We start from the raw sequence: 21,486 nt of genomic DNA on the forward strand, positions 1-21,486 counted from the left end.
ATTTTCATACATAAAATATAAAACTTTGCTGTCTTTAACTAAAAAACCGAACAACACCCTTATTATTATCAAATCTCTCACAACAAATTAATGCCTCGTTTTCTCCGCCTTCTCTCTGCGCAAAACATTGACGTCGTCAATTTTTAAAGCAGCCGCCGTCGCTGACGACGTTGCTGCCACCTCTCCTTCGGTTCCTGACCCATCATCATCACGTTACATTCTAGATCATCCTAAGTATGGGTCAGCATAGCCGTCGTGAATCAGATCCCGGCCCCTTTCGATCGACTATCTCCGACGACCACCAGTTCTTCCGCCGTCACCTCCAGTGCCGTGACATTTTCGAGAAGGAAAGCGACCTCGTATGGCCCTTTGAGAAGATCGAAGGTTTAGATCGGGATGATACACGAGAAGCAGCATATGAGATATTTTTCACCTCATGCCGGTCATCGCCGGGGTTCGGAGGCAAGACGGCCCTAACGTTCTACTCCAATCGTGAGAACGGCGAGGACGGATCTGGCCAACCGGTAGCGGCACAAACAAGTATGGTGAAGAGGGCGTTAGGGTTGAAGTTATTGAAGGTACCCTCAAGGAGGACGTTGTCCAGCGCGGGCAGTGGAGGGTTGCCTAGTCCGGTGTCGCCGGGGAGCAGCGGTGGTTTCCCGGTGTCATGCACGCTGCCGCCGGCCAAGCCAAGGCGGCCGATGACTTCGGCAGAGATCATGAGACAACAAATGAGGGTGACGGAGCAAAGTGATAGCAGATTAAGGAAAACACTCATGAGGACTCTCGTAGGCCAAGTACGTTTTTATATCTTGGATGGCTTCATCTTTCGTTTTTAATAAATTAATTATGCTGATTTATTTGACCATCTTAGGAAGATATTTGAATTTGATTATTCTAAAATCTAAAAGAAATTTCAATATTAATCAATCCAAGTTTGTTGACCAGAAGATGTAATGAAGAATTCGAGTAGTTCGCAAATTTGAAATCGATCACCCTTTTGGCCGGAAAAAGAAATCGATCATCTTAATTACTCTGCAAGATCAATAGAATTATAGATAAAGTGAATAACTTCCGAGCAAAAAACTGTACATCAAAAAAATGAGATTTACTCAATACCACGTCTAGTGCTAATTATAAAAGCTAGTTGCTTAATTTGAGAAGATTAAGAAAATAAGTTAAGTCAATTAATTGAGATAAATAGGTGTTGTATTTCCTAAAATATCCTTACTAATCAAATATATTGGTTAGAACTACCATTGTTAGAAGGATTATCTTGAAAAAAAATGCATAAATATGAGAGACAAAGTGGATCAAGGTCTTATATTTAAGACCAAAATAAAAGTCAAACAAGATCTTATATTAAGAACCGGAGGTAGTAATATTTTCACATGTTTTTGTTTTGGTATGATCCGAATTTAAACAAAGGACAATCCAACTTGTTAATTATTTGATTTGTTAACTATAATACTACCTTCGGTCCTTAATATAAGAGTTAGTTGACAAATTTGAATAGATTAAAAAAGTTTGTTAAGTTAGTTATTTGTAATAAATATATGTTATTTTCTTTAGAATACCCTCGCTAGTCATGTCTATTAACTAAAACGACCATTTGAAACAACATTTAATATGTGCAACTACTACAATGATTATTTTGAAAAAAAAAACAAATGAATATGAAATAAAAAGTGGATTGGAGATCTTATATAGATTAAATTGAATGTTAAATTAGCTCTTATATTAAAGATCAAATGTAGTATAATTTAATTTCTATATTTAGAGTTGCAAGGAAATATTCATCTTATATTTTCCTGAGACCAAAAAACAATTACTTAAAGGGATGATACTCTTGACCCAAAAAAAAAAAAAAAAAGTGGATGATACTCAATTGGTAGATGATTTAGAGATCTTCCATTTGACTAATTGACTGGATTATTTTATTAAAAAGGTTCAATAAGGATTTCTGTTTTTCATATTAATAATCTGCATGGAAGTACAAAAATTAACAGATGCCTAAATCCTTTTTCTTGTTCGCATTTTTAGTAGATTTCAAGATCTGTTCATTGCATAGAGCTCAAAATTTGAAGCTATCTTGTTCGTAACTTTGTATTAATTTAAGTTTTATATCAAAAAATTAAATTGTATATCTTACAATATAATAATGCATTTGGATCTAACCATTGAAAAATTGTGAAAATTGATGCAGACGGGGAGGAGAGCAGAGAGTATAGTGCTACCTTTAGAGTTATTACGACAAGTAAAACCCTCAGAATTCAATGATCCTCAAGAATACCATTTATGGCAAAAGAGACAGATCAAACTTCTCGAAGTAGGTCTTCTTCTTCACCCTTCAATTCCCGCTGAAAAATCCAACCCTTCAATCATAAGCCTCAAACAAGTTATCAACAGTGTAGAATCCAAACCTTTAGACACCAACAAAACATCAGACGTCATGAAAACCCTCTGCAACGCCGTCACCGTCTTAGCCTGGCGAAACTCCGGCCTCGATGTCTGCCACTGGGCCGACGGCTTCCCGTTGAACATCCACCTTTACATTTGCCTATTGCAGGCAATTTTTGACATCAGAGAAGAGACTTCTGTTCTAGATGAGGTTGATGAATTGCTTGACCTAATGAAGAACACGTGGGGCACTTTGGGAATTTCCAGGGCTATTCACAACGTTTGCTTCACTTGGGTGCTTTTTAACCAATATATTGTGACTGGACAGATAGAATCTGATCTTCTTTGTGCATCACATGCGATGTTAAATGAGGTTGCCAAAGAAGCAAAGAGTAAAAAAGAAGGGAATTCGAGTTCGAATTCTTCTTTGTATGTGAATATGTTGAACTCCGTGTTGAGATCAATGGTGGGTTGGGCTGAGAAGAGGCTTCTAAGTTATCATGAGTTCTTTGTTCGTGGAAATGTTGCACAGATTGAGAACATTCTTCCTATTTTGCTCTTAGCATCTGACATTTTGAGTGATGAAGAAAATGGAGCAACACAAGATTCGATGATGTCATCCAATGATCGACTTGACCGCTATATTCGATCTTCCGCGGCAAATGCATTTAAAAAGGTTTCTGCTCTTAACCTATCATTTTTAATTTCTATATCTAAATTAACTGGTTACTTTTTTCTTAGCAATTATCAGATATATATTTCTCTAAATGGAATTCAATGTTAGAATGAAGTGGTGATTATTCACATACATATACTCCCTGTTTCCCAAAGGTAAGAATTAATATCATAAATGTAAAACCTCAACTACTCACTTTATTTCTCAAATTTATAATTTTTTTCAAACTTTCTCTATTAATTGCACATAATAGAGAAATTTTCCGTCAAGAGAAGAGTTTTCAATTTTTTTTTTGACCAGTGGTTTTCAATTCAAATTATTAAAATAGGTACTTTAGAGATATCAACATACATTAAATAGTTTTTTTTAACATTTATAAATAAGTTGTCTAACTTGTATATTTACGACTGGAGAGAATGATTGAATCCTTGTTTCAAGACATGTTCCCCGAGGTTTTGAAAATAAAGATAAGATCAAGTAAATTTCAAACTGAAAATTAGGCCTATATAACGATGAATAAACTTTATAAGAGATAACTAGAATTTATATTCTACTCTAGAAAAAAGTATAATAATGGATGGCATCACAAGCTTTTTAATGACTGACGTAATATATATATATATATATATATATCAATATAAAATCTATAGCAAGCCAAGCTACCCTATTCACAAGTCATGAAGAAGATGATTATGTATGTTCCAGCAAAAGAGATTTATACTCCCTCTAGCCTTGAATTTAGTAGTTAGTAAAGAAATTTGTTTTGCTCATAAACATAAAATCTCAATCTACTTTGTTTTTCAAATTTATAATTCTTTTTTAACAATTCCCATGTTGATTGCACGATAATATCATAATGGGTTTTTCCATCAAGAGTAGTTTATTTCCAGTGCGAATAATTAAAACAGGTATCATGGAGAAGTCAACACACATTAAACAGTTTTTTTAATATCTGCAGCAAATTACTCCCTTCGTCCCTTTTTATAGAAAACAACTACCATCTTTATGTTATCCCTATTTATAGAAACATTGGTAAGATGTCTCAAATTTTTTTGGTTAGTTTCCTATTTTGCCTCCTTTAATTACCTATTTTAATACAGATTTCCTGAAACATCATTCTCTTTATTTTAATAATTTTTTATTCTTTTCCTTATACTTCCCCTTATAAATAAAGGTATTTTTCTAAAAAAATGGTTTTTATATATTTATTATTTTTAATCAATTTCAATTAACTTTTTAATCCACTTGATTTGGTCAAATAATGTTTTTAATAAAAAGGAACGGAGGGAGTAGTTGTCTAGCTTGTATATCGATGACCAGATCAATATAATTGAATCTCTGTTTCAAGACATACAGGTTCGACTAGGTTTTGAAAATAAAGATAAAATCAAATAAATTTAAAATTAAAAATGGGGCCCATATAAATATTATCACTGATGTTGCAATATTATAATGAGTAGCATCACTAGCTTTTCAATTACTGATATACTACCTCCTTTCCTTAATATAAGACCTCGTTTGACTTTTATTTTAGTTTTAAATATAAGACCCTAATCCCCTTTATCTCTATATTTATGCATTTTTTTTCCAAAAAAGTCCTTCTAATAATGATAGTTCTAACCAATATACATTGGTTAGTAAGGATATGTTAGGAAAAACAACTCTTATTTATTAGAAATAACTAATTTAATTTATTTTCTTAATCTCCTCAAATTAGTCAATCAATTCTTATAATTAGGACCGGAAGTAGTAATATATATCAATATAAAATCTATAGCAGGCTAAGCTAACCTATGCACAAGTCATGAAGATGATGATAACACATCATTTCTTAGATTATATCATGGTTATGCATGGAATTGAATTAAACTTGTGTTTTTCTTTTTCTCACTATAAGTACAGATGATAAAAGAAACAAACGCGAGCTATGCGAAATCAGAAGTGGAGGTAGACGCAAGAGAAGTATTGGTTGGATTGGCCCAAGAAACAGAGGAATTGGCAATGAAAGAGAGGCAAAACTATAGCCCAGTACTGAAGAAATGGCATGGAACAGCAGGAGCCGTGGCAGCATCAACTCTTCACAGTTGCTATGGGCAAGTTCTGAACCAGTATCTGAATGACGTCACCACGCTGACGTCAGACACGGTTGAGGTGTTGGAGAGGGCTAACAAACTTGAGAAGGTTCTGGTTCATATGGTGGTTGAGGATTCTGCAGATTGTGAAGATGGTGGGAAGACCATTGTGAGGGAGATGGACCCTTATGAAGTTGACTCTGTCATATTGAACCTCTTGAGGAAGTGGATCCATGACTCTCTCACCAAATGCACTGAGGTTTTTGAAAGAGTCAGAGAATCTGAGGTATGGATTTTGAATTTGGATTAATTAATTTCCTCATTATTTGTTGAATTAAACTAAAAATGGCTCATTTAAACAGATTTTTGTACCAACCCATATAATAACATAAGAATGATTTATATATATGATATATATATCTTCTTTCATTATTAAAGATAAAAAAATTGTCCTTATTAGATTCGGAATATTTTGCTCAAAATCATTATGAAAGCAGACACATAAAGCTTTTAACATTATTCAAAGAATGTAAGGTATGGACATTGACTTTGGATTAATTTTCTCTTAAAAATGGTTCATTTGAACAAATCTTTACCATTCATATGTTGCGATAAGAATGAATTATTACACACACACATTTTCTTTTTTATAACTTGGGCTATTCATATTTTACTCAAAATCAATGAGAAAAACAGACACATTAAACTTTTAGCATTAGTTGAAAAATTGCACCCAAAAATTTCATTTTGGAAAAAATGATTTGTTTGGCATGAAAATGGAATATACCAAGTCTATTAAGGATAAAAGTTTCTCTTTAATAATGGAAAACTTAAACTGCGCTTAGATAAGCTCAACGAATAGTTTTCCTTCCAAATAAAATAAAAAAGAAATGAGAGATTTGGATTCTAACTAATGTTGAAAGCTAACTGCGTCTCCTTTTACTTACCCATCAAATGTGAGATTTTGGACCAATGGTGGTAGAAGCCACTCAATACTCCTGAAAAAACACAGTCATGAGTTTAAATCATGTGAATCTATAGAAAAATGACTCGTAAGGAAAATTACTTTCATTTAGGTCTAACCATACTCAAATAAGATCTTATTATATTAGATACTAGATAGTTATAACAATCTTGTTATATATTACATAGTAATTGCATTTTGTGTGTTTGATAGCAGACATGGAACCCAAAGTCAAAACAAGAACCATATGCACAATCAGCTATGGAGCTTATGAAGCTCGCCAACACAGCAGTGGAAGAATTCTTCAGAATTCCAGTTTCAATCCCTGAGGATTTAGTTCAAGAACTTGCTGTGGGTTTGGAAACTCTATTTCGAGACTACATGACATTTGTTGCAGCATGTGGTAAGCTTAGAAACTAGCTACTACCTCTGATTCTTAATATAAGAGCTACATAATTAATTCGGAGATATGAAAAATATAAGTTAAGTTGGTTATTTGTAACAAATTGTTGGCTTTCCTAAATTACCTTCTTTAATCCTATTCCTTGGAATTATCCTTTGGTAGGAACCCTTTACATCCAATATGAATTTTGTGGGGGGAAAATTATAAATTTGAGAGATAAAGTGGATTGGAATCATATATTTAGGACTAAATTCAACTCTCAAAACTAGCTCTTATATTAAGGATAAGAAGTAACATATATAACAATTGCATCATCTCAATTTTGTGTTTTAATCTATGCATGTCTCAGGTTCTAAAAAGAGCTACATCCCATCACTTCCACCATTGACAAGGTGCAGTCGAGATTCAAAATTGAGCAAAATGTGGAAGATAAGAAACCCTTGTAGTTATGGTCTTGAACAAGAACACCAAACAATTCATTCATCAAATGAAGCTCATCAAAATCCTCAAAGTAATCTTCCTCCTCCTCGTCCCTCTACCAGTAGAGGAACTCAACGTCTTTACATTCGCCTTAATACCTTACATTACCTTCTCACTCACATTCATGCCATTGCCAAAGCTCTCTCCCTCCACCCTAACCCGCGCCCTTTCGCCGCCACTTCTCACTTTGAGATCCTTGTCTCCTCCATCCACGCCGCCTGCCAACATGTCTCCGAGATTGCCGCATACCGCCTCATTTTTCTTGACTCCAACTTCATCTTGTACGACTCTCTCTATGTTGGTGACATGGCAAATGCTTCAATTGGATCTGCATTGAGAATTTTGAAGCAAAACCTAAACCTAATGCTCACTATTCTCACTGAGAAAGCACATGTGGTGGCAGTGAAGGAAGTGATAAAGGCTACTTTTGATGCTTTTCTTATGGTATTGCTTGCAGGAGGAAGCAATAGGGTTTATAACAGGTCTGATCATCAGCTTATTAAAGAGGACTTTGAGGGTTTAAAAAGGCTTTTTGTGAATTGTTGGGAAGGATTAAAAGTAGAGGATATTATGGATAAAGAAGGTGAAGTAGTGGAAGGAGTGATAGCTTTAATGGGAGAAAGTACAGAGCAATTAATGGAAGATTTTAGCACCTTAACATGTGAGACAAGTGGGTTAGGTGTAATAGGTAGTGGCCAAAAATTGCCTATGCCTCCAACAACAAGAAGATGGCATAGAGCAGATCCAAACACAATATTGAGGGTGTTGTGCCACAGAAATGACAAAATTGCAAATCAATTCCTAAAGAGAACGTTCCAATTAGCAAAGAGGAAATGAGAGAGTGAGACAACTTTTCGTATTCTTTTTTCTCTTTAGAGCACAAGTACATATTCATCCATGTGCCTTGTAAATAGGAACAAACAGCTTGGTAAGCACTGGTGTATGATTTTAATAAATAGGGCTTTTTCAACACTCAAGAGACTACATATATTATTGTAGTGATATAGATTCTCTATAATTTAAAAAATGTGAATGTATATAGTGCATTCAAAGAGAAATAGAGATGTGTGTCTACACACTGTCACATTCTTTTTGCCACTTTACCTAAAGAAAGTGATTGGATTAATATTGCATAAATTAAACATTCGGTCATCATGATGTTAAAAAGTGTAGGAGAGAAAGAATGAGAGGTTCTTGTTATGTTTGATTAGATTGTTGTTGAGAATGGTTGTTACTTATGGTATAAAGCCAATGAATTAATCAAAAGGTGTTTGATTATATTGTAATCTAAGGATCAAGCATGCTTGCTCTCACGATGAGCCTGTGTAATATATATAACATGCTTGCTAAAATGTTGGTTTCAATGTTTGGCTTTTTTATATATACTTTTTGTTTTCAATTATCTTATAGGTAGTTAGTGTTGTGGCATGCTTCAAACTGTATCACCTTTATTAATATTATAGGTAATCCTTCATTTCTTATATGTAGTAATTAGTTTTGTTATGATTATTGCACTTTTTTCATTTGAATTGTTGATTTTTTTTTATTATGAGAGCTCATACACTGATGAAGAGACTGACGATATTCGAGATCATTTGGCACAACAATTTCTTCAAGAGTGTTATTCTTAATGATACATGAGGTCAAAAGGGATTAAAATATCTATTTAATATAAGTTAGGAGGTGATTAGATTTTTTGGTTTTAAACTTTCTTGTGCTATATGGTTAAGTTAGGGTGTTTAGTTTTTTTTTTCTTTTTTTACTTAACTAAGCTAATTTGAATGTTATTGTTATTATTTGTTTTGACCCATAAAATTGTGTATTGTGGAATTTTTTGTTGTATGTTAAGTATGACATGATTTGGTTCTGCTAAATAACTCTTATTGTTGCTGGAATCTATTTTGGTTCTATTCATATGCTTTAGAATTGTAGTTTGTAATGATAAAAATTGGCAATGCAAATTATTTCAACATTTTCTTTTAAAAAAACATTTATTTTCGTCTCTTTTGGTGTGAATAGACAAAAATAGGCTCCTATTACTATTGCTAAAAACATCTTTTGTGGTATTGAGTTGATTTTGTCAGGTTCATATTTCATGCTATCTCAAAATGTCTGTAAATTAAAAAGAACAAAGCCACTAGTCAACTTGATCAAAAATGTGAAAAAAATTGAAAAATTACAATGTAACTTCTACTTACCTCATCTAATTTTTCAGTAACCGCTGTCTCAATGATGTCATTTATATAGCATATCACTTAATATTCGTATTCAACACTCTCAGATTGACAATAGTACTAACAAAATAAAAAATAGAATTGAATACATTAGAAAATATTTAACTTCATTATCTAAAAAATTTATAAACATAAAACTTAACTCAGAACAACTTAGTTTTAGGAGAGTTGATAAATTCCTATTTTAATATATTATTTGATATCTTTTTGGGGATATTTATCAATTAAAGTGGGATAATTTACATTGATTGTGGATATTTTGAATTAAATACTGATTGCATGAAATTAGAGTTTTGATAGGAAATCTCCTCTTGAATAATTAATTTTGGTTTTATGATAGTATCTCAATTTCATCTTTTGCAGGCCTTAGAAAAGGAAATAAATATAAAAAGAAAGCTGAAAAAAAAGATTTAAAAGATTTGAAAAAAAAGAAAAAGAAAAAGGAGACCATCACATCCTGTTAATTTTAATTCTGAAAATAAGAAGTATAAAACAGATCATGGGTTAAGCAGGGTAGCTAACAGATAGATGGCACAACTTTTGAACTGAAACTAGCCTGGGACCGGACTGTCATTTTTAAAAATATTTGGTCAATATTGAACAGGGTGGGAATGTAGATCTAAAATTATAGAAAATTTCTCAAAAACCATGAAAAATAGAATAAAGGATACATAATAGTATTTGAGGCATGAAAGATAAAAATAATTTATTTTGGAATTTTTTGTATTTTCTTAGAATTTTGGCTAATTAAAAGAAAATTTGTCAAATTGAATTATTTAAAATATATAGGGGTCTTAATAATTCATGAAAAAATAGAAAAATTATTTGAAGGTTTATTATGAATTTTAAAATTATTTCCAACATTTAGAGATGCTAAGGTTAGCTATAATTATTTAAAGCTAAAAATTTTATCGGTAAAGGGCCGATTTCGGGAAAAATTCAATTGAAGGAATTATAGGCCAAAATAAAACTAAGAAAATTAGGAAAACCTCTCCTCGTCAAAAAGAAATTATTGGCACAAGGAAATAAAGTTTTGGAGATAGTGAATTTAATAGGATTCAAGAAAAATTTAACTGATTACATGAAATTGTACAGTGCAATAGCCATAAGCCTATTAGGGCTAAATTTTCCCCTATTTTTTGACCTATATGGCATCATTTATGAAGGTTGAGGACCTAAATGGAATAATACAATTTGTTGAACAATAGAATTGGAAGATTGGAATTTTGCTTAAAATATGTGAATTTTTACACATGGGAGCTTATGTTGTTAGATTTAAGGGTTTTGATGATAACAAATTAAGTTGCTAAGTTTTTATGAATACCTGTTTAATCAATAAAGTGTTCTGATGATGCCTCTGTCATTAAAGCACTCAATTAAACTAGATCCTAATTAATTTGTAGTTTAGGATAGACCTAGGTCATTACTTCCAAGGAGCAAGTTATGGGTTTCTTTAGGTAAAAATTTAGGTGATAAAAAAAATGCAATAAATTGAACCTAAACTAAAATGCAAAATTCTAATTCTAAATGAAAGATACAAATGTCCTAAAATCTATATGCAAATTAAATTAAACTTAAATGAATGCAATGCAAATTTTGGGGGAGATTTTTTTGGAAAAACTTAAAATGATAAATGAAGAAAATTGACTAAAGAGCAAAGAAAATTAACAAGTGAAAATTGAGAAGTTCTCTTCGGTAAGGTAGAGGGGACAACTTAGGATTCATATGGATTTAACCTTCATAACCTTAATCAGTTAATTAGACCAAAGGGAAGTGATAAGAGAGTAGAATTAATAAATTTAATTACCTACTTGAAACAAAGGGAACCCTCAATCTCAAAAACCCTTAAACTATTAGAGAACTCATAACAGTATAAAGTTGGTTAATTAAGCTTATTAAAACCAATGAAAATATCTCAAATTAATTCTGGAAATTATGTTTGAAATCATCCAATTAAACAACTAGATAATTAACCAACTTAATTAAACAATTAAGAGGCAAAAGAACCCAAATTTTACAATTCAAACCACATTGATCATTAAACTCATAATGAAAACTCAATTATAAACTCAATTAACAACACAAAGGTTCTAAACATAAATTTCAACAAGTGTCTCAACACAAATAAAATCCAAATATCAATCCAATCCAAGCATAAAGATGACAATCTAGAACTAAATTGTCTCACAAAATTACAACTTAAAATTATTTAAACTAAATAATTTCAAGTCCTTAAATTAAAAAGATAAATGGAACATTACTCCCTTATGGTCTTCAAGTGCTAACCTAAGGCTCAAGTCTTCTCCATACTCTTCCCAAGTTGTCTGCCTCACAAGCTTAAGCTTCCATCAATGTATCTCCTCCTCCAAGCTCCTTAGTGCAATTCATGGGTATGTGACGCAGTGTGGATGATTCAAGTAATGGGTGAAGTACGCGTGGAGCAATTGATGAGAGTGGATGATGTTGTATGACTATGGAACGGAATGAATGAATTATGAGAGGGCGTGAGACTCAAGGGATAGTGGTGAAGGAAGAGATTTTACGTTGAATTTTGCCGTGAGTGTGTATGGAGAAGGAGAAAGTGTGATATTTAGGCTTTCCTGGAGGGATTATTTTGATGGGAGAAAAAGAAATTTTTATGAATCAAAGCTCAAACCCATTAATAATTAATTGGCCTACTTGATATTAGCCATTGGATTGTGCTTAAATCCCAAGAAACAATCTTGCACCATTGGATTCCTATATGCTCTTTCTTGACTTATAAGAATTTAAGTGCATCCATTAATGTAGATTATATCCAAATATAATATAATCTATATCAAAATTAAATATTAGATATGCACAAAAATTAGGCAAGAAATTAAAAAACTTTCTAAAAATAATCTTTCTAAAAATATGAGACTTATTTCCAAAGAAATGGAAAAAATTAATTCTAATTCAAAAATAGGAAATCATAAAATATTCATATTTTCAATCCAAAATCTCAATTTTTATGCAAAATCCAAAAATCAACCAATTTATCCAATAATGCATAAAAATTCAATTAAGCTCAAAATTATCATTTAAATCCTAAATTAATGTGGGATAAAATGTATAAAATTTAGGCTTTATCATGTTCGATCATCGTTTAATCGAATATGTGTTAGATAATTGACTGCTTGTTTTTGAACCCAATACTATTAAGATATCAATCACGTGATAGATGATATATTGTGCCAAATAACTTGCTAGATAAATGGGTTGATCCATCAACTGATCAATCATTGGTATAACTGCTTGAATATAATATGTTTTAGGAAATTATCAATCACTTAATCGATAAATGTATCACACCTTACTATCGTATCATCTTAGGGTTCAGTTAAAACTATTTTAGACCACATTGGATGGTCTTGGGCTCAGTTTTATCCTAAAAAAACGCTGATTTTTGGATTTTTACTGTTCATCGAGTAAAAATCTAGTTTTCTGGCCCAACTTCAAAAATTCATAACTTAATCTAGAAAAATCAAAATAGAGTGATTCAAATTCTATAAAAAGCTCTTTAAATGCTCTTTCAAGGAAAAATAATCTTGTGAACTAATTCCATTTGAAAAAGTGTTAGGGCTTTGTGGAAGTCACTTCTGTCTATTTGGCAAAAACCCTTTTTCCATATTTTGAACCTTAACTTTGAAAAATCATTAAAAATTGTGTAGTTAGTTATTTTTAACATACTGACTATTGAATTGAAGCTCATGATGTGAACTTTGAGCATATCAAATTTCATGCAGAAATTCATTCGAGAACTTAATAAAACATGGCTCTAATTTGGCATCCTACTTAGGGATTACAGCACCAACCATACATACTTATACATAACCAAATATAAATGTTTCCTCATGGTTCTTCATCATATTTATCCTTGGATTTGTAGTGTACCTTTTGATGATTCAGTCCCCAAAATGGTAGGTTACATATAGGGGATGAGATTTCAATGAAATCCTAGTAGCAAGATCAATCAACCAAAATATCAACATGCATCAATTACAAGTATTTTAACCTTTTGGTATTAATAGGGAACTACTTTACCTCATACATGTAGCACTCTAACATGCAATAGCCAAGGTACATAAAGCAAGGAGTATAGCTACACAATCATCATGATCATCATCATTTAGCTCAACCACATAATAGCATATGAAATTGTATAGCAATCAATGCAATACTCAACATTAAGGTCAATTAAATCTTACTACCTTGATCCAATGCTCTTTGATTTTCTTGTTCTTCTTTCTTGCTTCCACAAATGCCAAACCTAAAATGGCAATCCACAAAAAGGGAAGCAAGAATCATCAATCATTCTACATAAAAATCAATAACATAACTCAAGGACAACCTTTGTCCCTTAAAGCTTCCACCTTTGCTCTTTAAATTTTAGAGTTGGTCTCCATAAACCCTAAAAATTCCCTCTTGACTCATTCCTACATAATTTTTCATATAAATTCCAAATATCTACTTAGATTTAAGAAAATAAAACTTTATCTTCCAGTTTCAGCTTAGCCGAACCACTATGGTTCATTTTCTAAAAATTACAACTTTTATTTTATGGCTTCCAACACTTGTTCTTTAGGTTTGTCCTACACCATTTTTCATTTTGAACACAATGGAAGCCTCAAAAATTTAAAAAACACATCCTAAGATTTAGTTTCTACCTTGGTTGAACAGTACCTCTTAAGAAATAATAAAGAAATCTCTTCAAAAACAACATACAACCACTTGCAACTACTTGAAATAACCAAGATTTGAAGTGTTTTAACAATTTTGAACAACAAAAATTCCTCCCCTACATGAAGATCATTTTGGCCAGCAACTATGAAGAGGATAAATAAAATTTTCTAATCGTACAACTTAAGTAAACAAACAAGGAATCATCTTAGAACAACTTACCAAGCTTAAATCTTAGTTGGAAGATCAAAGTAACTTTCTTTTCTCTTGATTTCCCTTCAAACTCACTCTTTTCTCTCTTGATCTTTCTTTGGCCGAAACATGATCTGATTTAGGGGGAGGAAGAGCTCAATTAATGTACCAAAATATCCTAACCACTATCATAAATGAAAAGCTAAGTGTCACCTTCCTACTTAGTCTTGAAACTTTTCTCTTAATTAAGTAAATCCTAATGTAATTAAATTCCAAAGTCAAGATCCTCTCCACTTAATGCTTGACACTTGGAAAGTTTAATTACCATCCATTAGAGGCTTGACAAATGGCAACTTGTGGGCCAAGTAAAGTGTAAGACTCTAGTCTTCACTTTATTGGTGCACTTTTACTCGAGTTTAACTTCTTTTCTATAATTACAGTACTTTGGCCTTTGTAATTATTTTTTGTTAGATCCATAATTTATTCTCCTCATTTTTATCTTTCTAAATTGCCCTATTTGTCTCAAAATTAATTTCCCAATAATTAACTAAAAAGGAAAACTAATTTCCTTTTCTTTATTGATTTTTCCGCGTTTCAAAGGAGTTAGAAAAAATCTTAGATACTTAAGGGTCTTCTTTTAATTCCATAATTTATTATAATTCCTTGGGTATCATAGAAATTTTTTTGAAATTTTATTCTCCTTAAAAATATTTATTTGGAATTTTCCAAATAAAAGCCCTTAAATTAGGCTAAATTATCCTGAAATTATTTTGTAACTTGTCTAAGGGTAATTTGATCATAAAACCAATTTTATAATCCCATATAATTCTCAAGAAACATTGTACTTATTTTTTCTTAATTTTTTGAGGCTTGGAAATATTTTTTGATAATTATTTTTAACTAATTTTTCTTAATTAGTCAAACTTTTCATAATCGACTTGGAAAATTATAATAATTATTTTCCACCATAAATCTTCTATTCCTCATTATCCTTTTTGGCCCTTAAATATTTAGGAATATCCTTATTCCTAATTGCCATATTATGGATGTGACAAAATGATTAATCGATAAGCTGTCAAGAAAAAGGTTTGACTTCCTTACTTATAGCAGAAGATTAATCGATCACCTGATTGATTAAGTGGTAATTGATAATGACTTAGATAATTGGTGAGGTTCCTTGACTTATTCACTATTTTAAATAGCCTATAAATTATCGATCAACTTTTCAATCATTGATTTATCAATAACTTGTTCGATCAAAGCTTTACTCCGTTATATTCTAAATCAAGCTTTTCAAAGTCAATAATCGATCACTTCATCGATTATCTATTAATTGATCATTTGATCAATCATCAACATGTCCCTTTACATTATTTCTTTAAGTCATTTAGAACTATTTTGGATCATCTGTTCAATTAAGCTTTTATTGATCAAGTTTCAGATCATTGTGTTTAAAAATGTTTCTCCACGATAACTCTTTTTTATCGATAACCTATTTGATTAAGTGTTTCTCAAAGATCTGTTCCATAAATTACAAATACATTTCTTTCAACTGCTTTTCACGATGATCTTTCAGAAAATAAATTTTTAATCTTATCTTCAAGCTTTTCTCAACCTTCTCTTATTATCTTATATTCTTACACAAATAGAGAAAGCATACATCTCGAGTTTACAAGTTCTTTACTGATTATCATATGTGTATTTCATTTACTTTATTTTTACTATTTATTGATCACATGTTCTAAAAAAGATTGATCCATGATGACATTGATAAATGATTTCATCTGTGAACTTTGAAACCTTCTTCGTTAATCGATAACCTTATCGATCAAGGGATTATCGATCAAAACTCAAATCAAGTTAATCCATTTTACTTTCTGAATATCTGATAATCAATTTTATGATTTTCATTTTCCATATTAAAACAAATAATCATTATTTGTGCTATTATTTATTCATATTCCTTGAAGAAGAAAACTTATACTTGTGCAAAGAGACTTCTGCAGATTATGAAGCATAATGGATATATTATAGGTTCAACAACGTACTGTGTCAGAAGCATTTATTATGAACAAACGTTGTAACTATCGAACACACACAAGCGATCTTCCAACGGCTACAAGCTCTTGTGTCTAATAGAAAACTAAAAGTCTCTAACTATAAATGGTACAAAGAGTATTGAATGAAGTATTAAATAAATCGAGCTACCATCTGTTGAAATCAATCATTGCATTCAATACTCTATTTTCGATATCGAACTTCAATGTTTAGAATATATACTCTGTAAGAAAATCTGAAATTTTTATTACTTAAATTTGTGATTTACTCGAGTGTGGACTCTTGAGGGGGCTTGTAACCTTATGGGTAGTAAAGAGGAGTGATTGAGAGTGACTCAATTATTGTATTGAGACACTAAGAGCCTGTTCAATCTTGGGGGAATTAGTAGAAATCTCAGAGGTGTTCTAAGGACTGGACATAGGTCTAGTGATTGAGATCGAACAAGTATAAACTCCTGTGTCATTCTTCTTTAGTGAAATCCTTCCAAACTTATCTCCACTGTTTTATTTGTTCATTTATTTCATTAAGTTAAATTTTTATATATCACCAAATTCACCCCTCTCTGGGGTGAAATTGCCACTAACATTTGGTATCAAAGCAGGTCTCTTCGATAAAGACTTAACTGTCTGAAGAGAGATCTAATGGCAGAATTTAGAGATAGTATGCTACCTGAAGGATGGTCAACGTCTGAACTACCTGGCTTTAATGGAGAAAATTTTACATTCTAGAAGATGAGAATGAAGATTATCATTAAAGCAACAAATACGGCATACGAGACGTGATAGAGCGCGGGAACTGTGTTCCATAAAAACAATGGGTAATTAACAAGTTCCCAAAAGCCCAAGGGAGTTCGATGAAGAAGATAAAAGGCTCGTTCTGTTGAATAACAAAGCAATCAACTTGCTGACCTATGCATTAAGCCAAAAGGAATACTTTTGAGTTTCAAGCTTGGAAACAGCAAAGGAGATGTGGGAAGCACTAGAGATTGCTCACGAGAGAATGACCAAAGCAAAACAGAGTAGAGTCAACACTCTCACCATAGAATTTGAATTTGTTTAGAATAAAAGTTGGAGAAAGCATTTGAGATATGGAAGTGAGATTCCCACACCTTATCAACCACCTTACTACTCTGGGTAAAAAGTATAGTCAAGAGGATCAAGTAAGGAAAATATTAAGTAGACTCACCAAGGAGTGGGAATTGAAAGTAACAGCCATTGAGGAAACTAAAGGAGAATCAATGGGCTCGGTTGTTGTATTGTTCGGAAGCCTGATAGAGTACAAGAACAAGTAGAAGTACAAGAAAGAGATGAACGAGAAGAATCATAAAGGCATTGCTCTCAAAGCTCAAGAAAGTGAAGATGACAACGAAGAGGATCTGGAGGATGAAGAAATAGGCCTCATAATCAAGAGGTTCAAGAAGTTCTATAAGAACAAAGCTAGAAGAAGATTTCTATCAAAATGAAAGGGCTCTACATCTCAAATGGAGACCAAGAAACCGATAATATGTTTCAAATGCAAGAAGTCGGGATATATCAAAGTAGATTGTCCATAACTGTCCAGATCAAAAGACAAAGATAAAAAGAAAGAGAAATTCAGAAAGAAGAAGGCTTTCATCACATCAATATGGGGAGATAGCTCATATGAAGAAGATGACAGTAACAATGAAGAAACAGCCAACATCTGTCTCGTGGCTCAAGAAAGTGAAGATTTAGAGACCGGTGAGGAAATCATTTCTGAGCGTTCTTATGATGAATTGCAATATGAATATAATACTTTACATTCTAAACTAGTAAGAATAGCTAAGGAGTTGGTAAGCTCCAAAAAGAAGATAAAGAGCTTGGAAGAACAAACGAAGCGGAAAGAAACTATACCTCCAACCTGCACAGAATGTGAGCAAAACAAGAAGACAACTTAAGAGCTCACAAAAAGTCTGGAGAAATTCACAAAGGGTAGTGAAATACTCAAAGTAACACTAGAAGCTCAACGGTACACAATGGACAAGTCCGGGATAGGATATGATCCTACTTAGGATAAGAGAAAAGGAAAGAAGAAAAGTGGCAAACGATCATACCTAACATTCTTTAAAAACTCTGTCCATTCTTCTAATCTATTTGTACTATGTTCTTATTGCAATCGTAAGGTCATACAACCTCTTCTTGTCATCATAAGAAGAAAGAGACCTATGGGACATTAAAGTGGGTACCTAAAGGTACATATGTACCATGAGCAAACCAAACTAACCAGAAAGGACCCAAGAAGGTATGGGTACCTAAAATGTGATTTTTCTGTTGCAGGTATGTCTTAAAGCATCCAGAACAAACAAGTGGTACATCGACAGCAGATGCTCTAGACACATAATGGGTAACAGTGACAAATTCTCAATGCTTAAACCCAAAGAAGGTGGTAAAGTGAGTTTCGGTAGAAATCAACATGGAAAAATAGCATGAATTGGAGAAGTAGGAAGTGACAAAAGGATAAAAGTTAAAGACGTGTACTACGTTGAAGGTCTATGTCACAACCTGCTCAATGTCAGTCAGAGTACAGACAAGAACAATTGGATGATTTTTAATTTAGAAGAAGATTATTAGCAAAGATGACCTACTACTCAAGAAAGAGGAATTGAATGTGAAGCTCAAAGCTCCAAGGGACAGTAACTGCTATACCATTCAGATTGATTCTAGGTTGTCTAAAAACTACTTTGTAAGTAAAAATGAAGAAAGTTGGCTTTGGTATAAACTTCTTGCTCATGTTAATATGAATCAGCTTTCAAAATTAACAAAAAAGGATTTAGTTATTGGTTTACCTAAAATCCAGTTTGAACATGACATTATCTATGATGCTTGTTAGAACAGTAAACAAACAAAGTCCTCTTTTAAATCAAAGAAGATAGTCTCAACTGAGAGACCACTCCAAATGCTTCATACGAATTTGTTTGGTCCATCAAGAGTCAAAAGTTTCGGTGGAAACTTATATACTCTTGTAATAGTTGATGACTATTCAAGATTTACCTAGGCTTTGTTTCTTTCCTCTAAAGACGAGATATTTACTGTATTCATTGTTTTTGCTAAAAAGGTCCAAGATGAGAAAGGTATTTCTATTGTATCAATCAGGACTGATCATGGAGGAGAGTTTGAAAACAATGAGTTCGCTGACTACTATGACGAACACGGGATCGACCACAACTTCTTAGCATCAAGAACACCTCAACAGAATATAGTTGTGGAAAGAAAGAACAGAGTGCTCACAGAGATGGCCAGACCAATGCTGAATGGAAAAGGAATCTCTCAAGTGTTTTAGGCAGAAGCCATGAGTACAGCATGCTACATCTCCAACAGAGCATATATAGAATGCTGCTCGGGAAAACACCTTACGAGCTATACAAAGGAGGAAAACTGAATCTGGCTCATCTAAAGGTCTTCAGAAGCAAATGCTACATCCACAACAATAATAAAGAAAATCTTAGTAAACTCGATCCTAAAGCTGACGAAGGTTTATTTCTAGGTTATTCTAACCATAGCAAAGCTTACAGAGTTTTTAATAAAAGAACTTTTAGTATTGAAGAATCAATTCACGTTGTGTTTGCTGAGATTGAGTCAATTTCAAAACCTCTAGATGATGACGCTGAGATTGTTCAAAGTTTTGAAAAACTGAGTCTAAACAAGTCTTCAAACAAAATGTCTTTTGTAGAAAATGTAACACCTTATGCTTATACCAAATAACTTATCTTGCGGAAGCATTTGGAATCATTTATGAAGGCTACAAATGATGAAAAATCAAGTTTGAAAATTTTCATTTACGGGTTACTATTCATTGTCACCTTAAAATGTGACAAACTTCGAAAATTCATAACTAATTGTAAAAAAATTGAAATTGAGTGATTCTAAGTTCTACGGAAAGCTCTTTGGATAAAATTTTGAGGAAAAATAGTTTCTAGACTGATTTCCTTGGAATTCGAGCCCAATTTTCTTTGAAAAAGTTACTGTTCATTTGGTCATTTTCGGATTTTACTTGATTTTTTCCTAACTTTGGAAAGGCAAAACTTTCTGCTCGATTATTAGAATCAGGCGAACTACCCCTCCTTTTAAAGAGAAAAATAAGATCTCTTTGCTCGCCAAATTTCAAAACCTAACTCACTCGTTTACTCAAATGGTCAATGGTCAAACTTTGATCCCTTTTAGTTGACTTTTTACCCCCTTTTGAAAGGGTAACTTAACTTAATTGACCACTCAACATCATAGCATACTTTGCTTAGCTATATTAGCTATTTCTAATCATGCTTGGACCATTCTACTCATGCTTGTATACCTCTAACCTTAATCATACTAATGGAAATATAAAGATGCTTCATATTACATTCCTCCAAAATAGAAAGGTTCAAAGCCATATAAAGTTGCTATGGCTTACTACCTCTTCAAGTAAGAGCCAACTCCTTTCCTTTGCCCTTGGATGTTGAAGGCCCTAGGGTTTGTTAAATATTGGGGTAAGATTCTTGGGGAATCTTAGTAGCAATTGCATACATTATCAAGGTCACACAATACATTGTAAATCAAGCTACATGCATGCATACTTTAACTTTATGTTTATGCTATGGCAAGGACATATCATCATAAACATTCATAGCACTCAACATAGCATAAGCCAAGGCATAATTTGCATGGAGGCAACATCATATAACATAACATTCTCATCCACCTCATAGCATAACAGATTAGCAAAACACATAGCCATAATCATACAAAGTAAGGTAACACTCTAATATAATGAATTGCAAAAGCTACCTTGAATGCTTTCCTTCCTTTTGAACTCTTTCCTCTTGACTAGATCTTTGCCCCTTTGTTATGTATAGCTATTAGGCAATCAATGACACAACATTAAGTATCATTGCAACTTCACAACTTAACATAACCCTTTAAACCCATTTTTCTTGATTTTTAGGGTTTATTTTTCTAGCTTTGATTCTTGAACTTTCTTGGGCCTTTCCTACATAATTTTTCATGTAGAATCCATTTATCATATTAGTTTTATAAAAATCCAATCCCTTCCCATTGACTTAGCTTGGCCGAACCATATATATATTTGTAGGGAAAAGGATTTTCAACCAAACTAACATGTAACCACTTAATCTTTAACCTTGCTTAATCTTCATCTAAACCATTCCCTATCATTTTGATAAAATTTGGGCAGCACTTTTCCTTAGGAAAATGACTTTCTACCATCATTAAAATAGCCTAAAAATAACATACCATCATTATAACTTGAAATGGAAGAGTTTTAGAAGCTTACCTTGCTTCCAGATGACTTTCTCT

At 32.4% G+C, this 21,486-nt stretch overlaps 1 protein-coding gene across 1 annotated transcript; it reads left to right on the plus strand.

Moving 5' to 3' along the window:
* Nucleotides 1–236: 236 nt before the first annotated feature.
* LOC114758435 (protein unc-13 homolog) lies at nucleotides 237–7,832 on the plus strand. The gene is made up of 5 exons (XM_028947468.1): nucleotides 237–797; nucleotides 2,207–3,076; nucleotides 4,979–5,434; nucleotides 6,329–6,515; nucleotides 6,865–7,832. Exons 1-5 carry the CDS (start codon nucleotides 237–239, stop codon nucleotides 7,830–7,832), a joined length of 3,042 nt encoding a protein of 1,013 aa, XP_028803301.1.
* Nucleotides 7,833–21,486: the final 13,654 nt, after the last annotated feature.

Source organism: Neltuma alba, unplaced genomic scaffold (assembly GCF_004799145.2).
Source record: "Neltuma alba isolate B1F8T4 unplaced genomic scaffold, ASM479914v2 tig00010700_pilon, whole genome shotgun sequence".
Lineage (NCBI taxonomy): Eukaryota > Viridiplantae > Streptophyta > Magnoliopsida > Fabales > Fabaceae > Neltuma > Neltuma alba.